This window comes from Podarcis gaigeae (assembly GCF_964106915.1).
Source record: "Podarcis gaigeae genome assembly, chromosome: 9".
Classification (NCBI taxonomy): Eukaryota; Metazoa; Chordata; class Lepidosauria; order Squamata; family Lacertidae; genus Podarcis; species Podarcis gaigeae.
The window spans coordinates 43,457,010-43,477,409 of record NC_139685.1 but is presented as its reverse complement, the minus strand read 5'-3'; the positions used below and the strand labels follow the sequence as shown (position 1 = coordinate 43,477,409).

The window sequence follows — 20,400 nt, the reverse complement described above, 5'->3', positions numbered from 1 at the left end:
AGCAATTGTGTGAATTTTACCACAAGTGCTAAGAAAAAGAGAAAGAAGTGTTGTACCTAAAATTGCCCCAACCCTTACTGTCAAAGTTAAAATTTACTTCAGACATCATATCACAACTGTGAAAGGCAGATGGTTATTAAAGCCTTGCTTAACTGACTTTATTTTATTGGACCAACGTATGATTCAGAAGGAGGGGTCCTATTGACAGTAGCATCAGAAGTTGCAGATGTTCAACAGTCATACACTTTTACACAGATATAAACACCTAATAAAATGCAGGCTATAACTTATCCACATGTGCCTCCCTCCCTCTGTTGAATCATACCTTTCAATCTACAAAGCAAATTATTTCATCTCCTAAAAACAAACAGTACCTGCTCATATGCTCCAGCAACCAACCAACAACCTGCCCTACACAATCCACGTCCCTTTTCTTACTCCCAAGGGTGTGTGTATGTACCAATAGGTGCTGTGCCAGTAATACCAACAAGTGTTAGTGCTAATGCCCAGGGATGGGTTTACCCTGCTCTGTGCCAGTATCTGAGAGAGCTGTGAGTTTTCCTTTAAGCTAAGATCTCCTGGCTCATTGTCAGCAAGCCCGTGCCAGCTGTACCAGCCAATGAAAGCTTATAGGAAAAATAAATTTGTCATAGGAAAAGTACAGAAATATGATTGCTTTCATGCAGGACTACAGTCAAGAGATTGTTTGACTAAATTTTGCTAAGGCTGAAGGGGTAAAGGGGTGGAGGGCAGAAAAAAACTTGCCAAATTAGATTGCGGTCAATTAAAATGTAAGTGCCTGGACTTGCCCACAAGGAACAAAAAATATTTTAAATAACAAAACCCAGTGATGCTGCTGGCTTAATTTTGTGGATAAATCCAAGCCATTTCAAAGCCATTTTGCTCCATCATCCCACCAAGGTGTAAAGATTGGCCAGAGAATGAGCAGCTGCAGAGTCTTCTTCCCCTCCCTTCTGGCTAGAAAGTTCCAGCTGTTAACTGCCCTGGGATGACAGAAGGGAAGAGATGGACACTCTGGCCTCTACCACCGGCCTGAAGAACAAGGGATCTGGGTACTAGTTTGTTTAATCATCTGAATGCATTGTAAGCACAACCTTAGAGGTCATTAGAACAAAAGGTGATATAATTCTTTCACGTAACCATTCAAAAACACAAAAATGACGTGCAAAGGGAGGGTAATTTGAGAAGCACAGTTAAGAATGAAAATGGAAGATATTATGGAATCTTAAGGGAAGTGCCTGGTCTTAAGTTTATGAGCTTCAAAAAAAGCTCTGCCGACACAAATTGCATTAAAGGTAAAAGATCTTCCTGGATAGAGCACATTATTTGAGGTTCTGTTTGCTTATGGTTGAACTTACTCCGTTTCATCCAAAATGCAACTGAAATTAATGAATAGCTTTGAAAGGGAAGAGGAAATGGAGTGACGTTAAAATATCCTCAGCCAAATGCCAGTGTTCCTGGAGTCTCCCATTATAAAGTGCTAATGACTTTAGGCCAGGGGAACCAGCTTTGTCGGACTCCAGTTCCCCTGGCCTGGTAGAATCCCTTTGGCTAACCCTACCATGGCAAATTAATTGGAAAACTGAGGTACAACAGTATTTTTAAAAGGATATAAGCCCCTGGCTTTATTATTAAACTACTTCTAAGTAAGTGTAGATCAGCAATGATTCCAATTCATTAATGGAAATGTGAGAGCTTTCTTCAATGGCCAAGTAAACTCATTGTATCAGATGTAAAGAAAGACAGACACAACAAACTTGCAAGAAATTCACAGCCAATTATTGATTACAGCATGGATTTGGGGTTAATCAAAACATATTGTGGTTTTACAGAGTCTTGAAGTTGGGTATGGCGAGTTGGGTATAATAATGGTTATATTATTATATTTCAATCTGTAGTCAAAAAGGTATGATATGGATTCTTGTCTTTTTTCCTTTTTTCCCTTTGGCTAATTCCTTTTGATATAGAATGCAAGCTTATTTTAAATTTTGTAGTTATTTTGTAATTGTAGTTCTGCAGATGTTCTGTTTAAACTCTGACTTCCCCTTTTTTTGAATTGTAATCAGGGTGGATAAAAATCTGATTTTTTAAAAGAGGAAGAGTAAAGAAAGAACTAAACTATGTAAATAACATTAGAGAGACCTGCATCAACTTCTATTGTCTTCTGGCTTTGTCACATTCGGTGTGAAGGGAGGAACACCCTGAATTAAGAAAGGATTTCCAAATCGAAGCTAGCAATAATAGGGCCATATACTGTGACAGCATAAAAAGACCAAAGTTGTCTTATTTGCCCATGAATATGCTACTTGGGTGGCAGAAGGTACTTGGCTTCCTCAATAACCTAGTGTATTAGCAACTTTGTAAAAATGGAGGATCCTAACACCATATTTACTAAGACACCTAATCTACTCTGAAGAGGTGAAGAGATCAAGTGCATTTCTGTTAAATCTATTATACATGTTCACCACGAAGCGCATGATGGCATTCGCTCCCCTATAGCTCTCTCAAGTATTTCCTTTTTAAAAAAGGAAATACAAGTGATGATGCATCATATTGCACAATATTGTATAAACTGAAAACAAACTGATGTGCAAGTCAAAGGATTTTTAATTGGTATATTAAGAGGTATGGTTTTTTAAAAATAAGCACAGTATGCTATGTTCTGGAGTCATGGGACAGTAGCTGCTGAAATATGCCTAATATTCAGCATTTCATGCATTATTATTCCATCTGGACCTGTTACCATTTGAAATAGCTGCCCTGACTATTATTGTCACTGATGTTGCCAACTAATTCAAACGTTAGGGACTGTGTTCTAGATGCATAATACAAATACTTGAGATTCAGCTTATTTGATACATTAGTTCTTCTCTGTGTGCCCCCTAAATGAAAACATACTTATTTCAATGTTCGCTTTACAGCACCCTGATTAAGGAATAACCCCAGCATCATAGCTACCAATATATAAATGAATAAGTCATTTCATATACATTTGGGCAGCCTTGGCTCCAGGTTCACAATCTCATCTTCAATAAGCAAAGCACTTAAATCCAGGATTTACCAGCACAGGTTCCTAATGTAGATTAAAGCCTAATCTTAAATCTCTGGCACTCTGGATTTTCTGAGATCCTGGTTTGTTTGCTCTATGGAGTTTTTAAGACTGGTCCTCTGGAAATGGATAAATATTTTAATGGGGAAAACAAATATGATGACTCTTTATTTCATCCTACTAAAGAATCCACACAATCAGAAAGCTTTGAGGTCTTCACAAACATTTTTGTTACACTGAGCCAGAGTCAAAACGATGTTTTAATCGGTTCAAACGGCATGTGATTTTCTAAGGTGGAAACTTGAGATGAGACGTCCACTGATTAGGATACATAATAGGACCTAGCTTTCACATACATGTTCCAAAGTAGGGGTGGTCTCAGAGTGGCCTTCAACCTACTATGAGAAGCCCTCTACAAACAATCAGTTCAGAGCAAGAGCAATCTGTTCTTCCTGTGGCAGCCAGCTTTCTGGGGAAGGAGAAAGAGGGAGGAGGAGGCGGCCCTACCGATCACCTTCTGCCTCCCCACCACCAGCATGTGGACCAAAACAGAGGATAGACCTCAACAGAAAATGGTTGGTCACCCGTGTTCTTAAGTAACTATGGAAAGGAGACGAGGAACATGGCAAAATGTGGAAGCAAGAATCCTCATCAATACTTTAGGGAAGTCTGTCCTCAACCAAAAGTCTTGACCCCAGAGTGAAGAACAAAATAAAACGATCAGCTCTCTAGTATTCCATACTAGAAAGGAATACTGAGTAGAAGACAAAGGAGACCCTCAATCACATGCATCTCAATAGAATCTGGGTTTGGCACCTGCCTAAATCTGAATTGAATGAGGGAATCAGATCCAGATTCTCCTGTAGCATTAACTGTATGTGTCTGGAAATCCAGACATCTAAATATTTAAATTGGTGCTGCTGCCAATGCAAAGGATACATAATAAAATGGTGCTAAAAAGAGACACAATCCTACCCCAGTTTCCCCCAATTGGTGGAATATATACAGAGCATATACCAAACACGCACCAAAGTTAATTATTTTCTAACAAATTTGGGGATAATAATATATACCGTAGGTCAAAGAATACAGTAAGTCAATGTAGTATCCAAAAATAAGTTATACTCACTTAGCACACACTGATTATTCCTAGAATTAGGACTTCATAGTCCTCTAGAGCTGTACTTGGTGTCTTTAACCTCAGCCAGGAAAAATTGTGCTGAATATTAACTGCACAAAATATCTAGGCAGGGTTAAACAATTGTTGTATGAAGACTCCTGCTTTGTGGTAAAGTGGAGTTTCATGGCCATTTGAGCTCTTCCAACAATGCAACATTTGTCTGAAAATGTTTTATTTTATGGGCTGGACTCCTGTGGCAGAAAGCAAAGATGGCAGTAACTATAGTTTTAAATGTTCAGGAGACTGAAGCTTGCTTCACAACTTCCAGTAACACAACTGTACAAGGAACACAACACTGCTTTGTAATTTAAAGTTTTATGTAGATCCAAATTACTCTAGCAAAATTTAAGCGACACGCACACCCTTGTCATAATTATCTTACTGAAGGGATGGGAAACTTTTGGCCCTACAGATGATGTTGGACCCAAACTTCCAAAATTCTTCACCTTTTTAGTCACACTAGCAGGAGCAGAATGGTGTTAGTATCCAAGAACATCTGGAGGGCCCAAAGTTCCCGAGCCCTGCCTTAGAGAGATGTGTATAAATGCCGGCTCCAGGATTTGGGTCCCCCTAACACAAGGCATTTTTATGAACCCTCAACCTGGAAACAACGCGAAACACTAGGCTGGGGAAGTAGTGCAGTTAGGTCATTTCAGACTCTGGTTGTATAGCGCGCACACACAGGTGATGTGTATTAATTCAAAATGTGATGTCTGTCCTGATTCATTTAGAGGCTCTCCTGCTGATTCTTCTGTGTGGGACTCTTGACTTCTACTACAAAGGCCTCCCTTGAAGGCACTACTGCAAGCAAATGCTAAGGTGTAGTGATGGTCACTGATGTCTTAAAAGTGGGATTAGACAAATTAAATAATTAGAATTTCTGGATGTGATAGATAAGCAGAACCTTCAGATTAAAAGGCAGTATGCAACCAAATCTCAGTTACTAGAGAGGCAATGGTGTGGGATGACTAATGCCTTCATGCCCTGGTCATGGCTTCCTAGAAACATCTGGCTGTATCAGACAGACCTTTGGTCTAATCCAGCAAGGCTCTTATGTTTCAGAAATAAGAATCTTATCCTTTACCTCTACAAAATCAAATAAAATTATATCCTCAGATTGCCTTCCTTCAAATCTCTATCAAATATTCTTAGAAGTAGCTCTGTATATGCTATGGGTAACCAGCACTTAAGAAAGGCTGGTCCTACAGGAGGCAGTAAGGCAAAGTTCATGAATTTATTCATCAGCTTCCCTGTACATTGACCAAAATTACATAATCACACTTTAAAGAGCCATTTACACACTCGTGGAGGAGACCAACGTAATAATGAAATTATACAATAAAATACACTAACAGATAATGATCAAATGAAGAAGCTTCTGAGATTTACCCCCTTCTGTTTCTAGAAAGGAAAAGCAATACATTTCTTGGAATAAAATAAACAATAGTGAAGTTACATCCATGAGGATGTCTGCAGTGCACACACACACACACACACACCCAGGAACTAGACAGTGCAGCAAGATTTTATGTCTTTATTTGAAAATTAAACAAAAATACAATGCTTTAGTACAAAATGGAGCTTTGTTTACCTGATTGAACGATACATCATGAAATCAATTGTTGTACACCTAGGAAATTTACCAATAGAACTTTCTTCCACTGGCGTATACACCTTGATTTGCCGCATATGAGTGTCTCTTCCATTTTGGTGATTGGCTAAAACAGCAATCTGAATCATAAAAGTGCGGATAGGTTTCTTATGAGTATCTGTTAAAGCTACGTGAATCCAACCACTGGGTTCCACTAATTCAAGTTGCTGGAGAAGAAAAGAAGAATAAAAAGGTAGAAATGGAATCAGATTAAATTATCACTTAGCATAAGCAATCAATTATTCAGTACAAAAGGAAGTGGACTGAAGTGGAAAATGAGAGTTGAGCATACATGATCCCACAGTCGTCTCACATTTGCTACATACACAGTCCAGCACGGATCTTGAGAAGGAAAAGGAAGGGCTGTAATGCTTTCTTTAGGCATCTGCAAAATGCCATTTCTACATCTTAACAAGGAAGATACATACAGTGGAACTTCGGGTTACGTATCGCCCTCCTTACAAACGCTTCGGGTAACAAGCTCCGCTAACCCGGAAGTAGGTGCTCCTGGTAGTGAACTTTGCCCCAGGATGCGAGTGGAAGTCGTGCAGTGGCAGCGGGAGGCCCCATTAGCGAAAGCGCGCCTCAGGTTAAGAACAGTTTCGGGTTAAGAACAGACATCCGGAATGAATTAAGTTCGTAACCAGAGGTACCACTGTAGTTATGCCAAAGGTAAAAGTGTTCATGGGGCAGGAGCTAGCAACACTGCAAAGTTACTGGCATGTAAGGAAATATGTATGCTAGACTTTTGTGAAGCATTTTTCTATCTTCTTAGCAAAGGTTGTCCCCTCCCCTCCCCCCCCCCGCCATGCTGCACATCTTAGATTTTTCTATTTTGACGGTTTGTGAAATTTCATGTCGCTGGTGCAGTTAGCATATAAATCAGAATTTAGTGCTATGTGCATGAGTGGGAATGGACCTAAGCGAAGCCCTGAGCTTGTGTAATTGCACCTTCTCGCTCTCTCTCAGCCAGGAGGACTTCTGCTGCATTTAGTTTCACTTTCCATGAACAAATTCCGGTCAGTTTCAAAATGAGCCAGCTTCAAACCATGGGTTATTGAAACTGACTTGTTTAACTAACCTGAGGTTGTTTTAAACCACCATCTATGGTTCATACATGATGAGAAAGCAAGGATTCATAGAAAGTAAAACTAAACACTGCAGAATCCTTCTCCCGGCCATTATGAGAGGAGAGGAAGGAGTGCCAGAGCTTTTCTGAGACTCAGTCCAACTGATACACTTAGCGACAAACCATGGTTTAGTTGTTATGTGCAGACAAGTTCACTGCCATGTATAAAACCATGAAGATTAATATCTCACAACAAGTTTAATTTCACGACCTGAAAAATTTAGACTCCTATTATCTTATTCCAACCATCCATTCCTGACATGTTGCAACATGCATATGACAATGTACACAATTTAACTGTGTTAGAACAGCACTGACAGAATGCGGTGTGGAGTAAGGAACAAAGGGCAAAATCAAAACTTAGATTACTGGTTTCAGATATGAAACAGCTATTCCTTTATTTTTGGATTTACAAATTGAGATCAGATATTTAATAAGCGAGGATAGAAATAAATGATTTTCAAAAAGTAATTAGATTTTTAGCATTTAAATGTGATTTCTTTTTTAAAATCATATTAACTGGCCCTTTAAAATCCAAATGTTACAGTATTATAACAACATTATTAGGTCCAACAAAATGCCAAAAAGTTGTGAGCAACATGGTTGTTTATAATTTCTGTGTGCTTTTGTTTAAAAATGTGAGCTGGGTTCAAATCCCTACTCAGACACTGAGTGACTTTGGGCTATTCATCCCTCAGCCTACGGCTATAATCACAAGAATAAAATAAAGTAAACATCCAGCTAATCCATTTTTTAAAAGTGTTTATCATGATATAGTTTACCAAATGATACGAACAAAAAATTCTCTGGGTGGTTCACAAATAAAACTTGCAAAAATAATTTCTTACCAGAATGAATACACACACACACACACACACACTTCAAGTTTGTCACTTCTAAACGCTGGGCTGAAAAGCCCTCTCAGTAGGCAATGATTTCTAGTAATTTATTGATGCACCGTATCTTGGCACTCAAACAAAAAATACCCCCCCGGCTGCCCCCCCTGGTGAGTTTGCTGCACTTCCCTGAAGTGCACGGGCCTCCTCGTAACAGCTTTAAAGAAAGAATAACTTATCCTGAATTTTGCAGTCTCTGCCCCATGGCTCCCATGTACCAAAACATAACTACAAGGAATAGGTTTCAGCAGGCTGCTGTGCAATTCCAAAACTGGAACTGTCAACACATGAAGTAGCAGATTTTGGGTGCCTGCCATCTCTTCGCTTAAGACAGAAGAGAACAAGTTAATAGCAATGATGCACCGGTTCCAGCTAGAAAGTGAAGCGTATCCAAGAGAAACTTCAGAAATTCCAAGTGAGTCAAAAGGAGGGACACCACAAGAGAAGCTTTACAAGAAATGCAGAAGGAACTCCAGTCAAAGAGCTCACTGTGGAGAGGCCGACTCGCTTGCCCTCGTGAAGCAACGACCACCTAGGGAGGTGACGGTGTGGCCACCATCCGTTACCTCCTGTAAATGGTCAAGACGTGGCTTACTTCAGTCCATTAGGTCAGAAGAGCTTTCTATTCACTCAAGAAGCTAAAACAGACATTCCTGGAGAGCCTACAGGAAGACAGTCCGGTTCCAAATAAATGCCAAATATGAAGAAAAAAAATATTTCAACAACAATTTTTGTAGAAGGAAACATATAGAAAAGGAAAGACCATCAAGATGGTGGAAATGACGAAATGCCATGGCAGGGAATCCTTGAACACAGTCCAATGAAGGCTCAGAGGAACAGTCTCTGCACCACACACAACCTCTTTCCTGCAGGATTAAACAAAATTGTGGACACCAACAGGTGTAGAAAAGATCACAATTTTGTATTTTGCCATGCGCTCACATAGTTGGAAGCAACTGTGCACTGTCCATTTAGCAAAAGTGACATGCACGATGGCCTTCAGAGACGTATTGAAGGAAACAATAGGTGAATGTGTCTTTTTCTTATTTTAAAAAATAAATCTTATTTGACAGTGATCAGTAAACACAACAAAACTACAACCCACCTAGCCACCCACAAACATAATATTTTATTTGTGTGTGTTTCAATACATAATAGGTAATAGGTATCAGAAGTATGAAAAGTTACTTGAACCAAAGTACAGTGGTACCTTGGGTTAAGTACTTAATTCGTTCCGGAGGCCAGTTCTTAACCTGAAACTGTTCTTAACCTGAAGCGCCACTTTAGCTAATGGGGCCTCCTGCTGCTGCCGCACTGCTGGAGCACGATTTCTGTTCTCATCCTTAAGCAAAGTTCTTAACCCAAGGTAATATTTCTGGGTTAGCAGAGTCTGTAATCTGAAGCGTATGTAACCCGAGGTACCACTGTAATAGGTAAGCTGATGTGAATGTCCAACAAGCCATTAGGTTGAAGGACAGGCTTGTCTCTTCAGCAGTGGAAGCTGCTGCACTGAATGAACACAATACAGTCATGTAGTACCTCTCCTTCCATCACACACATCTGAATTCTACTTAGAGTGTATTGTAAATTTATGACAGGTCTACCACACTGTCAAATGCTGTCACTGTGACAAATGCTACCTGTTTCGTGTTTCTGTCTGCTTCATTTATCCATTGTCGCTGACAAAATGGGGAAACATTTGATCTGTTTCCACTAACAAATCTTAATTCACTACTTGCATCACTTTGAAAATGGATCAATGGCTTGGAACTGAAGCAGGGTAAGGAAATAATGGCACATGGCCATAGTAATCACACTGAAACAGAGCTTGGGACTTTGGTTTAAAGGAAAGGTGGGATAAATTTTTTAAATAAAAAGAAAGAGGATACTTCTTGCTAGAGCTTTGCATGCAGAAAAGTCAACTGGACTACTGAGAAACTGTGTGGGACACTATAAAAGTCTGGAATCTCCTACTGACTTGTCTTCTGTCATCGGTAACTTTTGTATGTGCAAAGGGGGGAATTTTAAAGGTCCTTGGGCCCTCTTAAAATTTTAGAGCCCTGAAGAGTTCTAACTGAAAGTTGACCTCATTAGATTTATAAGAAAACAAAAAAGACGTCACTTGGAGGTTATCCACAGTAGGAAAAGAACTGCAAGTTTCAGACATTCATACATGGCCACAAATAAAAGAAAGTTCAATCAAATGCATCATGACTTGCACAACCCTTACTTTGGGTTTGTCATTTACTAGGACTAGCACTGCAATAAACATTCCTTGACTATAGAAAAACAGCAACACAGACCAATGCTAGCTAATTCATGACACACTTTGCACATAAAACAGTAAAGATTTATCTGATTGTAGAATATTCTTAAAGATAATTGTCATGGCAATGTACAAGAAACTGAATTTGGACATCTACAGCATACCTGCTGTCTGTTTGTTGTACTTCAGATGTCTTGTAGATGACTTGCTCAGATGCACAGACTGAGCTATGTGGCATTGGTCATATCTGATATAACTCAGAGCAAACTTAAACCAGCACCCAAGCCTAAAGTGAGGATTGCAGCTGAAAAGCTTATTCCCTGTCTGCTCTGGTTTAAAAAGAACAATACAGTACACTTGCCTGAGTATAAATGGAGAAGGTGCTTTGCTAAGGTCCCCAGTCTCTGTGACATACATAAGTAAGCTTAAACTGGAGCTAGTTGTGCAGTATAATTCAACTGTAGGCTATTTAAAATAGTACATCTTGCAGGGCGCACTTCAGGGACCTCACAATGCAGTTATGAAATAGTTTTCTTGAAATCTCAGCATCACGATCAGGCAGCTCAATACACATCTTCTTTGGAGTGTGAAAAATGACCACATAGTACTGAATGCACTGGCTTAGGATGGGATCAACATATGCCCAGGAGGTGAAAGCACAAAAAGCAATTGGCTAAACATTAGACAATACCTCATACAGTGACTTAACTTATTTACACTGCAAATGATACAACTCTGTACATGATTGCCACATTGGATTGGTTTAAGAATGACAACATGTCCAGTCTACTGGTTTTATGCTCTTTTAGCCAATGTTTGCAGACAAGCTCTTTCCCTAAGGACAAAAGAATTATCTAAACAAGCATTTTTGATAGCTTACAGATTTCCTAACCTAGTACATTAGGATTCAGTTTTTGGGTCTCACTCTTAACTAAAGTGGGTTGCAGCAGTAGCATCATTCCTATTTTGACATAAAAACGGGGGCGGGGGAGAAAGGCATAGACTAGATGCAAAGGGACAGAGAACTGCTTCTTGGGCAAAAGAGGGAATTCTGGTAGGTGTGATATTTTGATCACAGGGCCCAAAATTTCCTCTTCTGCACTCAGCTCAAAAAATCAAAAGTGGTTCCCAGCATCGTGGGTTGAGGTTATAGGTAAATCCCAGAAGCATGCTCACAGTACGTATTGCTCATCTTCTCTTTACTACTTTTTGAAATTGACAAGTAGCAAACCAGGACAGTTTTTCTCTATTTGCTTTACACAGGTTACACATTAACAAACTGCAACTGATGTCACTGTGGTTACATCAATGCAAGCCACTTGGCACACTAACACAGATGCGTCTATCTACAGAACTGGGATGCTTTTGTGATAACACTGCTTAGACTGCAAGCAGCCTCCACTTGGTTTCCCCCCATTCCCCCTCTCAGTGTGGCCCCCACCTCACATTCCAGGCCTTCCCCAAGCGTCTCCCAACCCTCAGGACAGGCTTTTTGTGGCATGCAAAAGGCTGCAATGAGAAGGAAGGAGCAGAGAAATGCCCTTGGGCAAGTGCTCTTCCACAAATGCTGCATTGGATACAATTCACAGTGTTTTGTTTTGCCATAGTGAGAAGTTTTTTAATAAAAAAAGAAAAAAGTGCATGCCAAAATGTTGAGGGGGAAAATAATTAGTTATTTCCTAGCAGTGGTTTTGGGTTTGTTTTGTTTTTTGCACCATATCCCCATACAGACACAAGACTGTTGGAAAATAATTTTGCTTCACTTCAACTCTCTGCTAATTCAATTTGTCCTGTTTTTATCATATATAATGGAAAGAGACTATGAACGTGCAAAAAGAAAGTTCATAATTTACTTTGAAAATTGTTTGTTATGTCTAGACAGATTTCCTGAGCATGAATAAAATGAGTAATCTATATATAAAAAAAAATAAACTAAGCAATGGAATTAAAGTAATTTTGCATCTGCACAACTGAACAGAAATATGCTAAAGGGCTACAGAATATAAGAAGACCAAGAATGCCACACTGGACCAGTATCTTACAGCCTTTGTAGGGTTTGCATCGTATAAGCTTCCAATTCCGTGTTAATGTTAGTTAGAAGAACAACAACAGGATACACTACTGAGGTGCGTTGCTCACTCAGACATCTTTGGTATTCAAACGAAGGTAAAAAAAAACAACATATCAAGCAAGCTGCATACTAAATGCTCAGCAGAGGTGCTGCTAGAATTTGACTTTCACTCAGTTCACTTGTATGCCTCAAGACGAAATATAATCAGACAAACCCTTGGGGGTAGTGGGTTATTCTCGCCTCCACATCAGATCCTGGACCACAGATTTGGGGGGGGGGGGAGGATGCTCCATTATAGTTTTTCCTATTCTAGATCTTTTCCCGGACAAGTGAACAGAGGGAAAAGTACAGTGCTACCTCAGGTTAAGTACTTAATTCGTTCCGGAGGTCCGTACTTAACCTGAAACTGTTCTTAACCTGAAGCACCACTGTAGCTAATGGGGCCTCCTGCTGCTGCAGCGCCGCGGGAGCACAATTTCTGTTCTCATCCTGAAGCAAAGTACTTAACCTGAAGCACCATTTCTGGGTTAGCGGAGTCTGTAACCTGAAACATATGTAACCTGAAGCGTATGTAACCCGAGGTACCACTGTATTCAGCTTTACTAGTAGAGAATGAGGAAGTGGACTGCAATAAAAAACCATGCGGCAAATTCAACGGTCAACTCTGCCAGTGGGGGGGGGTCACTTTTCAGGGAATAAAAAACACAGGTTTCAAGAGCTGATAGCAGTATTTGAGTAATGCTGTGATATATAAAGTTTTGTGGTACCAGTTGTGCTTGCAATCATTTGCGGGGGGTGGCAGCAGAACTCTTATTACAGCAATACATTCAAATGAGTTTGTTTGTTTCAACTGCATTTTAAAGATGGTGCAACAAACATATTAACTATGCTACAGCTTCATGCAACAATCACCCTCACTAGTTCTAGCTGACTTCGAGGGTTGCATCATTTCAATAATGACAGATAAATGTTTCTGCAGTGATGCACAACTGGCCACCACGTATGAACAAAGGCAAGCAAGCCATATTTCAAAAACTGAAAATAGATTATATATTCCAAGCAGTACCCCCTCCCCCAAAAAACCTTTTCCAGTGCTTGCAGTTTTTGCATTTGTGACTATCTACATCCCCCCCCCCCTTTCATTTATGGTTTACCTGAGAGGTAAGCTACAAACTGCCAATGCATCACTTGAACTCTGCAAATCAGCTATCAAAATTATGACGAAGATGCTGAAAACTCTGTGTGTTGGGGGTGGGAATTAATTAAAAAGCAAAACAGAAAAAAGCAAGCATCAATGGGAGCTTTTTATCTTGGAAACGATGTGCACAGTGCATCTGACCAAATATGGAACACAGCTGATCTAAACATTCTAACACTAGAAGTATCTGCGCAATCATTTTTGTTGTTAAGGTATCATCCAGCCAAGGTATACTTCATCTAAAATGAAATCCAAGTTTAAGATCTTCAATGGTTATATGTCAATATTTAAAGCTATCATTTCCCCTGTTACCACACACATATACATGCAAACACTCCTTCGATATTTTTTTCTTTCAAGGCAGAAAAAACAAATACAGGATAGAAGAGCATCTGGTGTTTTGTGTGTGTGTGTGTGTGTGTGTGTGTGTGTGTGTGTTTGACGCAACACTTATTTACTTTATCCAGCTCCCTCACCACCGTTGGTTTCTTTTCTTTTTTGATGTAGTAATGATCATCTGCGAAATACATCTAGTGAGCCTACCAAAGCAAACTGAACAATATTCGCTACAACCTTTAAAACACAAGGGCCAAAAAAAACCTCTCAGTACACTCTCCAATATTCCAAAGAGAACTTTGAAGGGGGGGAAATGTGTGTGAACAGCAGACATTGATGTTCACACAAGCACACTGCATACAACTCAGCAGGCGGTATTTCTGTTTTTATTGGATTAAGCCCTGGCACAATGGAGTTTCAATGCCATAACTGCTTATTTCACTGTGTGCCAGCCTTGAAAACAGGTAAAGAGAAAATAAAGCCAGGCACATAAAAGAGAGAAAGCTGCGCCCCATCTATTTTTTTTAAGAGAGAGTCACAAAATAGAACGTTCTTAATTCTTCATTTCAAACTATATAATTTATAACCATGACACGAATAGGGAAGAAGCACAAAGGAGAAAATACAGAAACATAACTTTCCCAAGGTTCAGTTTGCAAGGACCTCACACAAAGTTTTTTTGTTGGTTTTCTTTTGCTTGCGACTCTTGCTAGAAACAGTATTATTTGCTAAAAATGCAAAAGCTGCCAAAAGCTATGGTCCATCTAAAGCAAACATGTTTAAGATGGAAACGGAGAGCCAGCACTGAAGAAAGGCAGAATAGAGTATACAAAATTTCTGTAAGGTTGCAGATGAGGTTGTTCTGTGCTGTTGCAAAGCTGAGCAAGTGTAACTGTAAACAGATTGTGTTCACAGATTGAGGATTTGAATTATATAAAATACATGAAGACAGTAAGAAAAGTAATCACATTTCAAGCTTTCTAATTAAACTACTTCCACCCCCCCTTCCCCGTCAAGTTATTGGGAATTCAACGCTAGTCTTGGTTCACATGCTAGAACAATGGGAAAATTTTCCGAATGGTTGAACGCTAACCCTGACAAGTGTGGAGAGCCAACTACAATACATTATATGGTAGCATAACCTGCCACCCACGATGCTGAGAGAACAGCTTTCAAACACATGCACTGAGCTGTAAAACCACAAAATCCCTTATTACATATTGTCTCTCTTACTTTAGGTGAAACATACCATCATTTCCCCCTCATTACAAATCTAAGGGACTTTTTTTTTTTAAAAAAAGAGCCACCATCTGTAAGCTAGCTTTCCAGTCAACTAAACTATCATTTTAGATATCAGGTGCAATTTTGATCATTGCTTTTTAAAAGAAGACAATCATCTCCCTGTGGCTTATAATGAATCCAAGCATGTCATCTTTTGAGGTTCTCGGAACTTATTTTTACAGCTATATTTTATTTAAAAATAGTTGTCTCCTGCTGTTCTTTTCCAAACCAAAGCAGTTTCTTTCCATGTGACATTTCACATCATTTAAGGAGACAAAATTATGTACTGGAGACTGTATTTTTGAGTACTTCTTTCTCAGAGGAAATAATGCATTATGCTTTTCCCCATCCCCCATTTTTTATAGTTTAAATAAAATCTTCTCATCACTGCTGTAACAGATTTAAAAGATGGACCACAATGACATTTTATGTTTTAAAAACAGGAGCAGTCCATTTGCTGCAGTTGCTTTCTACCAGGACACAATGCTGATAGATTCACAGGAACATGCTCTTGAATATCCAGATGTACTGTTCTGTATATTGGCTCACTAATGCAAAAATCAGACATCACTACAGAATGACAAACATACTCCACCCTCATTACAACACAGTGTGGTTGCAAGCCAAACATTCTTGCCTTTTCATCAGAAAAATAGGAGTTTACAACAAAAGCAAGGAAAATAGACAAATGGAGACATGGAGAAGTATGTATACTAGCTAATTTAACAACTGCTTGGAAATCCAGCTCTAAGTGAAATAACCAAGTTTTTTAGATTTTTTTTTAACACACACATGCCTATCAAAACAGCAAAACTCATTGAAATATTTAGCATGCTCACATTCAGTACATGATTTTCCAACCCTCTCCAATGACTGAATCATAGCATTCCAAGGTTCTTAGAGGATATTCCAATTTCTTATGGAATTTCTTCACTTAGAATTTTGTTCGCAGGGGAAATTTTGTTTGCAAGTGTTTCTATTATATAGTGACAGGGTCAGTTAGTCCAGCAACCTATTGGCCATTCTGCCCAATAGCTTAGCAGATTGTTTGGTGGACCACATCCAGAACCCACAACAAAATGCAGCTCCCCTTATAGATTGGAGGCTGTCCAGAGATATTGCTAATAATTCTAACCACAAGAACTAGCAATGAGCTCGCACCACGCTGAACCTGGAAGTGACCCCAAAGTCACAAAAGGGAATGGAACATGGTGGGGCAGAACAAGGTGTTTGCAGGCTTTTCCAAAAGGGTGTTCCAATTATATGCGATTTAACGTAAGCATGTGGTGCCTCGGAACATAATCCCCATGTAACTGGAGAGTTGCCTGTATTTCTTTTGTTTTGTAGACTATGAACATGAACCATAAAGGACCTCTCATGTACACCTAAAAAAGTCCAATCCATTATTAAGCTTGGGAATTTTACATTGTAAACCATCAGGATTGCAACGATGTGATTTGGGGCTATATTGGCACAGAAACTACTTTGGTTGCCCTGTATGATGATGACCTCTGTCGGGAGACAGACAGAGGAAATGTGTTCCTGTTAATTCTTCTCAACCTGTCAGTGGCTATCAATAGCATTGTCCATGGCATCCTTCTGGAGCAGCTGTCCAAGTTAGTGGTGGGTGGCACTGCTTTACAGTGGTTCCAGTCCTGCTTGGATGGTCATTTCCAGAGGGTGATGCTTGGGGAGTGCTCTTTTGGCCCTGTGGAGCCTTCAATGTGGGGTTCCTCAGGGTTCCATTTTATCCCCAATGCTGGTTAACATCTACATAAAACTCCTCAGTGGGGTTATCTGGAGCTTTGGAGTATGTTTTCAATAATGCTGATGACACACAGCTCTGCTACTTCTTTACATCTGCAGGTGTGGCAGTGGATGTGCTGGACTGCAGTCTCGCCTCGGTAGTGAACTGGATGAGAGCCAACAATCCAGAGAAGACTGATTATTCGTTATTATTATTATTTATTAAATTTGTATACTGCCCTTCATCCAAAGATCACAGGGCGGTTCACAACATAAAAATACAAAATGAGAACACAAAATACATAATAAAAAACAAACAAAACAATAACACCCCTCCCACAAACACATTTCAATCAGCCAAAGGCTTGGTTATAGAGAAATGTTTTCTCCTGAAGCCTAAAGCTATGTATGTAGTGAAGGTGTCAAGTGAGGCTGTCTGGGGAGAGCATTCTATAAACAGGGAGCCACTGCAGAAAACGCCAGCTCTCATGTTGCCACCCTCCGGACTGCTCATGGAGGAGGCACATGAAGAAGAGCATCAGATGATGATCACAGGATCCGGGTTGTTTCAAATGGGGAGAGGCAAACTGAGGCACGCTTAGTGGGAGGTTCCCTAGACAGGATGGATGGAAGGTCACCTGCTCCTGATCACACACTCTGAAGGAGCGGGTACGTAGCTTGGGTGTACTCCTGGATCCATTGCTGTCGCATCTAGACAGGGATAGCTTAACTTCTTTTGTCAATGCTCTCGTAACCTCTAGATTAGATTTCTGCAATGAGTTATACATGGGGCTGTGAAACGTTATTTGAGGTGCTGCCTCTGAAGACAATTTGGAAACTTCAGCTGGTGCAGAATTTGGATGCTGGATTTGACCTATAAAGCTTAAATGGCTCAGGACCACAGTACCTCAAGGACTGCCTCTCCCCATATGAACTGACCTGGACCCTTTTAAATGTGTGTGTTGCAAGGAGAGGATTATTGGTTTTTGTTGTTGTTATGGTTATTGCTGTTGCTGCTGCTTCTGCTGTTATGATAGACATTATGTGTTTTCATTTTGTACTTTTATGCTGTAAACCACCCTGTGATCTTTGGCTAAAGGGAGGTATATAACTTAAATAAATAAATGAATAATAGTAACAACTTTCCAAATCAGCTTGTTATTTAACATGGAGAAGGGAGTAGCAATGTTGTTATTATAAAAGTAGATGTCAAAAGCCACCTGGGCACATTTAATTAGTTGCTGTTCTTTGGAACCATCCATATGCATCATGTATGTACACTTTCATTTTTACAGGAATCATGTATTCCACAGTGCTCCCCCCACCCCTGGGAATGTAGCCATGATTGAAAGCAGCCTTCCCCAACCTGCTGCCCTGAAGATGTTATGGACTACAACCTCCATCATCCCTGACAAATGGCCATGCTGGCTTGGGTTGCTGGCAGCGGAAGAATCAAGTGTCCAAATAGACACTTGTCACTCAACAAACAGGCAGCATTAAAATTATTCACAAATTATAATGCAATAAAACAATAGTCTATACACATGGAAAAGTCCTCATTGTGTGATCATTGACTAACAGCTGCCATCCAGTTTAGAGAAGCTGCTCATCTGCTTATGAAGCAGCAAATATTCCAGGGTGATAAATAGGGTAGCAACATGTCCTTCTGGCTATCACATCTTCCAAGGCTGGGGAAAGCATACCATGGTGCTATTTCTATTTTTTGATGTTACTGATGGTAAACTGAGATCTGTTTTCTTAGCTTCAGTGATGTTTTATTGTGAGTCTATTGAATTATTGTAACCCGCCTAGATATCTTCAGGTCAACAGAAGGTTATAAATACCTCAAATAAATAAATAAATAAATAAATATCCAGCCACCTGCTTGAGCAAACAGGTCCTGCTTTTGGACTTCCCGTGCTGATTGACCACTGCGAGAACAGAGGGGCTATGGCGGCTCCAGCAAGCTCCTCTTAAGTTCTCCTTGTCCTTTAACACTACCATATACTAGCTGGTCCAGTTTTAAAGGCATAGCTTAGTTATTTGGAATAATGTACTGGTAGAGGGCAAGGCCATGACTGAGTAGACCAGGGGATCAGAAGAAGAAAATGTGGAGTTGCCTCCCAGTTGCTGATGAAACATCAGTACTTAACTAAGGAAATTTTGCAGAATGCTGCAAAATATGAGAAATATCTATGTGTTTTGGATCCTCACAAGAGAGCATATCACTCAGGAGGGGCAGAGTAACCCACCCTGCCCAATTAAGTGATCAATTTGCTTTTGCGGGCTCTTTTAGGTATATGGCTTCATATATACACGTATACAGACTGCTAAACTAATGTTAGCTATGTGAGCCTTTATTATGGTCTGGGCTATAAATCTATATAAATAAAACGGGAAGAAGCCCCACTGAATCCCAACATTTCATGACTTTAAAATTAAATTGGCATGCCTTATAAAGAATCCAACTTCTATGCACCAATGACATGGTAAGAAGATATATGGAGACAGAGGCAGAATAAATGGGCTGTAGCCCAGCCTGCCGTATGGTTGTTTGCTTTAACCCAGTCCATACAATGTATTTATGATAGATCTTTCAGCCTGAATTGTTGGGTCTATCCACAGTTTACACACAGGCCCAGTTCACAGGCAACACCAAACTATGGTTCAGGGCTACTTGGCAAGGCCTCCACAAACCTAAGTAAAGCACTGGGCTTATATGCTCCATCCTCTGCTCTTGCTATGCAGCAGGATGAGAACTTCAGCAGAATTTAGTTTTGCTTTCAACAAATCTCAGATTAGTGTTACATATGAACCAGGATGAACCAGGGATCTTGGTTTAAAACAATGGTCAATAAAGCAACCAGCTTCATAACTGGTGGCTTGAAATTGACTTGTTTGAAAACTGACCACACTTCGCTTTAAACCTAGATTAAACCTAGATTTTTGTTTCAGACATAACACTATGCCAATATTTCTTTATAAAGTATGGCATGGTGTGGCACTGCTGCTCCCCTGACCTCTGCCTGGTTGAGCTGCTGCTGCTTATTAGGAGGCAGAGGGGTGGCAAGGGCTAAACGCAACAGCAGAGCTAATCCAGTTCTACTGCCAGTGTGTTTCCATTGTGCCAGTTTCTCTACCCACCCTTTACCTGCCTGTAACATGACCAACTGGAAACCAAGTGAGTGGCGCACCCCACCCCCACTGACCACTACTGCTTAAAAGGGAAAATGAAACTCTGCTCAAGTCCTCCTCCTGGCCACATAGGAAAAGCCCAAGGCTTTGCTCATGTTTGTGGAGGCTTGTCCAACTAGCGCTAAATCGTGACTTCATGTTCACACATTAACGCTGCCACACTGTAGGTTGTTTCCCTAGAAAGAGGGAGGTTAGTACAAGGGCTATGCTGATAAGCCACTTGCCTTTACTGGAGATATTTGCCGTGTTCAGAACCTTCTAAATGCCATTTGCCACAATGGTAAAATGTTTTGCTAATTATATATAATAGGAAGGATAGGGAGGTGTTTTTTTTCTTCTTCTTCCTTATTTGCTTTTTTAACCATTTTTGGACCTAGCCTT

The 20,400-nt window shown here is 40.0% G+C and overlaps 1 protein-coding gene across 4 annotated transcripts in view; it reads right to left on the bottom strand.

The window, feature by feature from the left end:
• Window positions 1–20,400, bottom strand: part of ANAPC10 (anaphase promoting complex subunit 10) — a 117,654-nt gene that overhangs the window by 83,890 nt on the left and 13,364 nt on the right. For 2 of the 4 annotated variants that reach the window (XM_083756079.1, XM_083756080.1), the window contains exon 5: window positions 5,771–6,068. The exons of the other annotated variants lie outside the window; for them this stretch is intronic. In XM_083756079.1, the coding sequence (XP_083612205.1) occupies window positions 5,838–6,068 (231 nt within the window). In that variant the 3' untranslated portion in view covers window positions 5,771–5,837. Of the gene's footprint in view, window positions 1–5,770; window positions 6,069–20,400 lie in introns of those variants that run through there. 4 annotated transcript variants of the gene reach the window in all.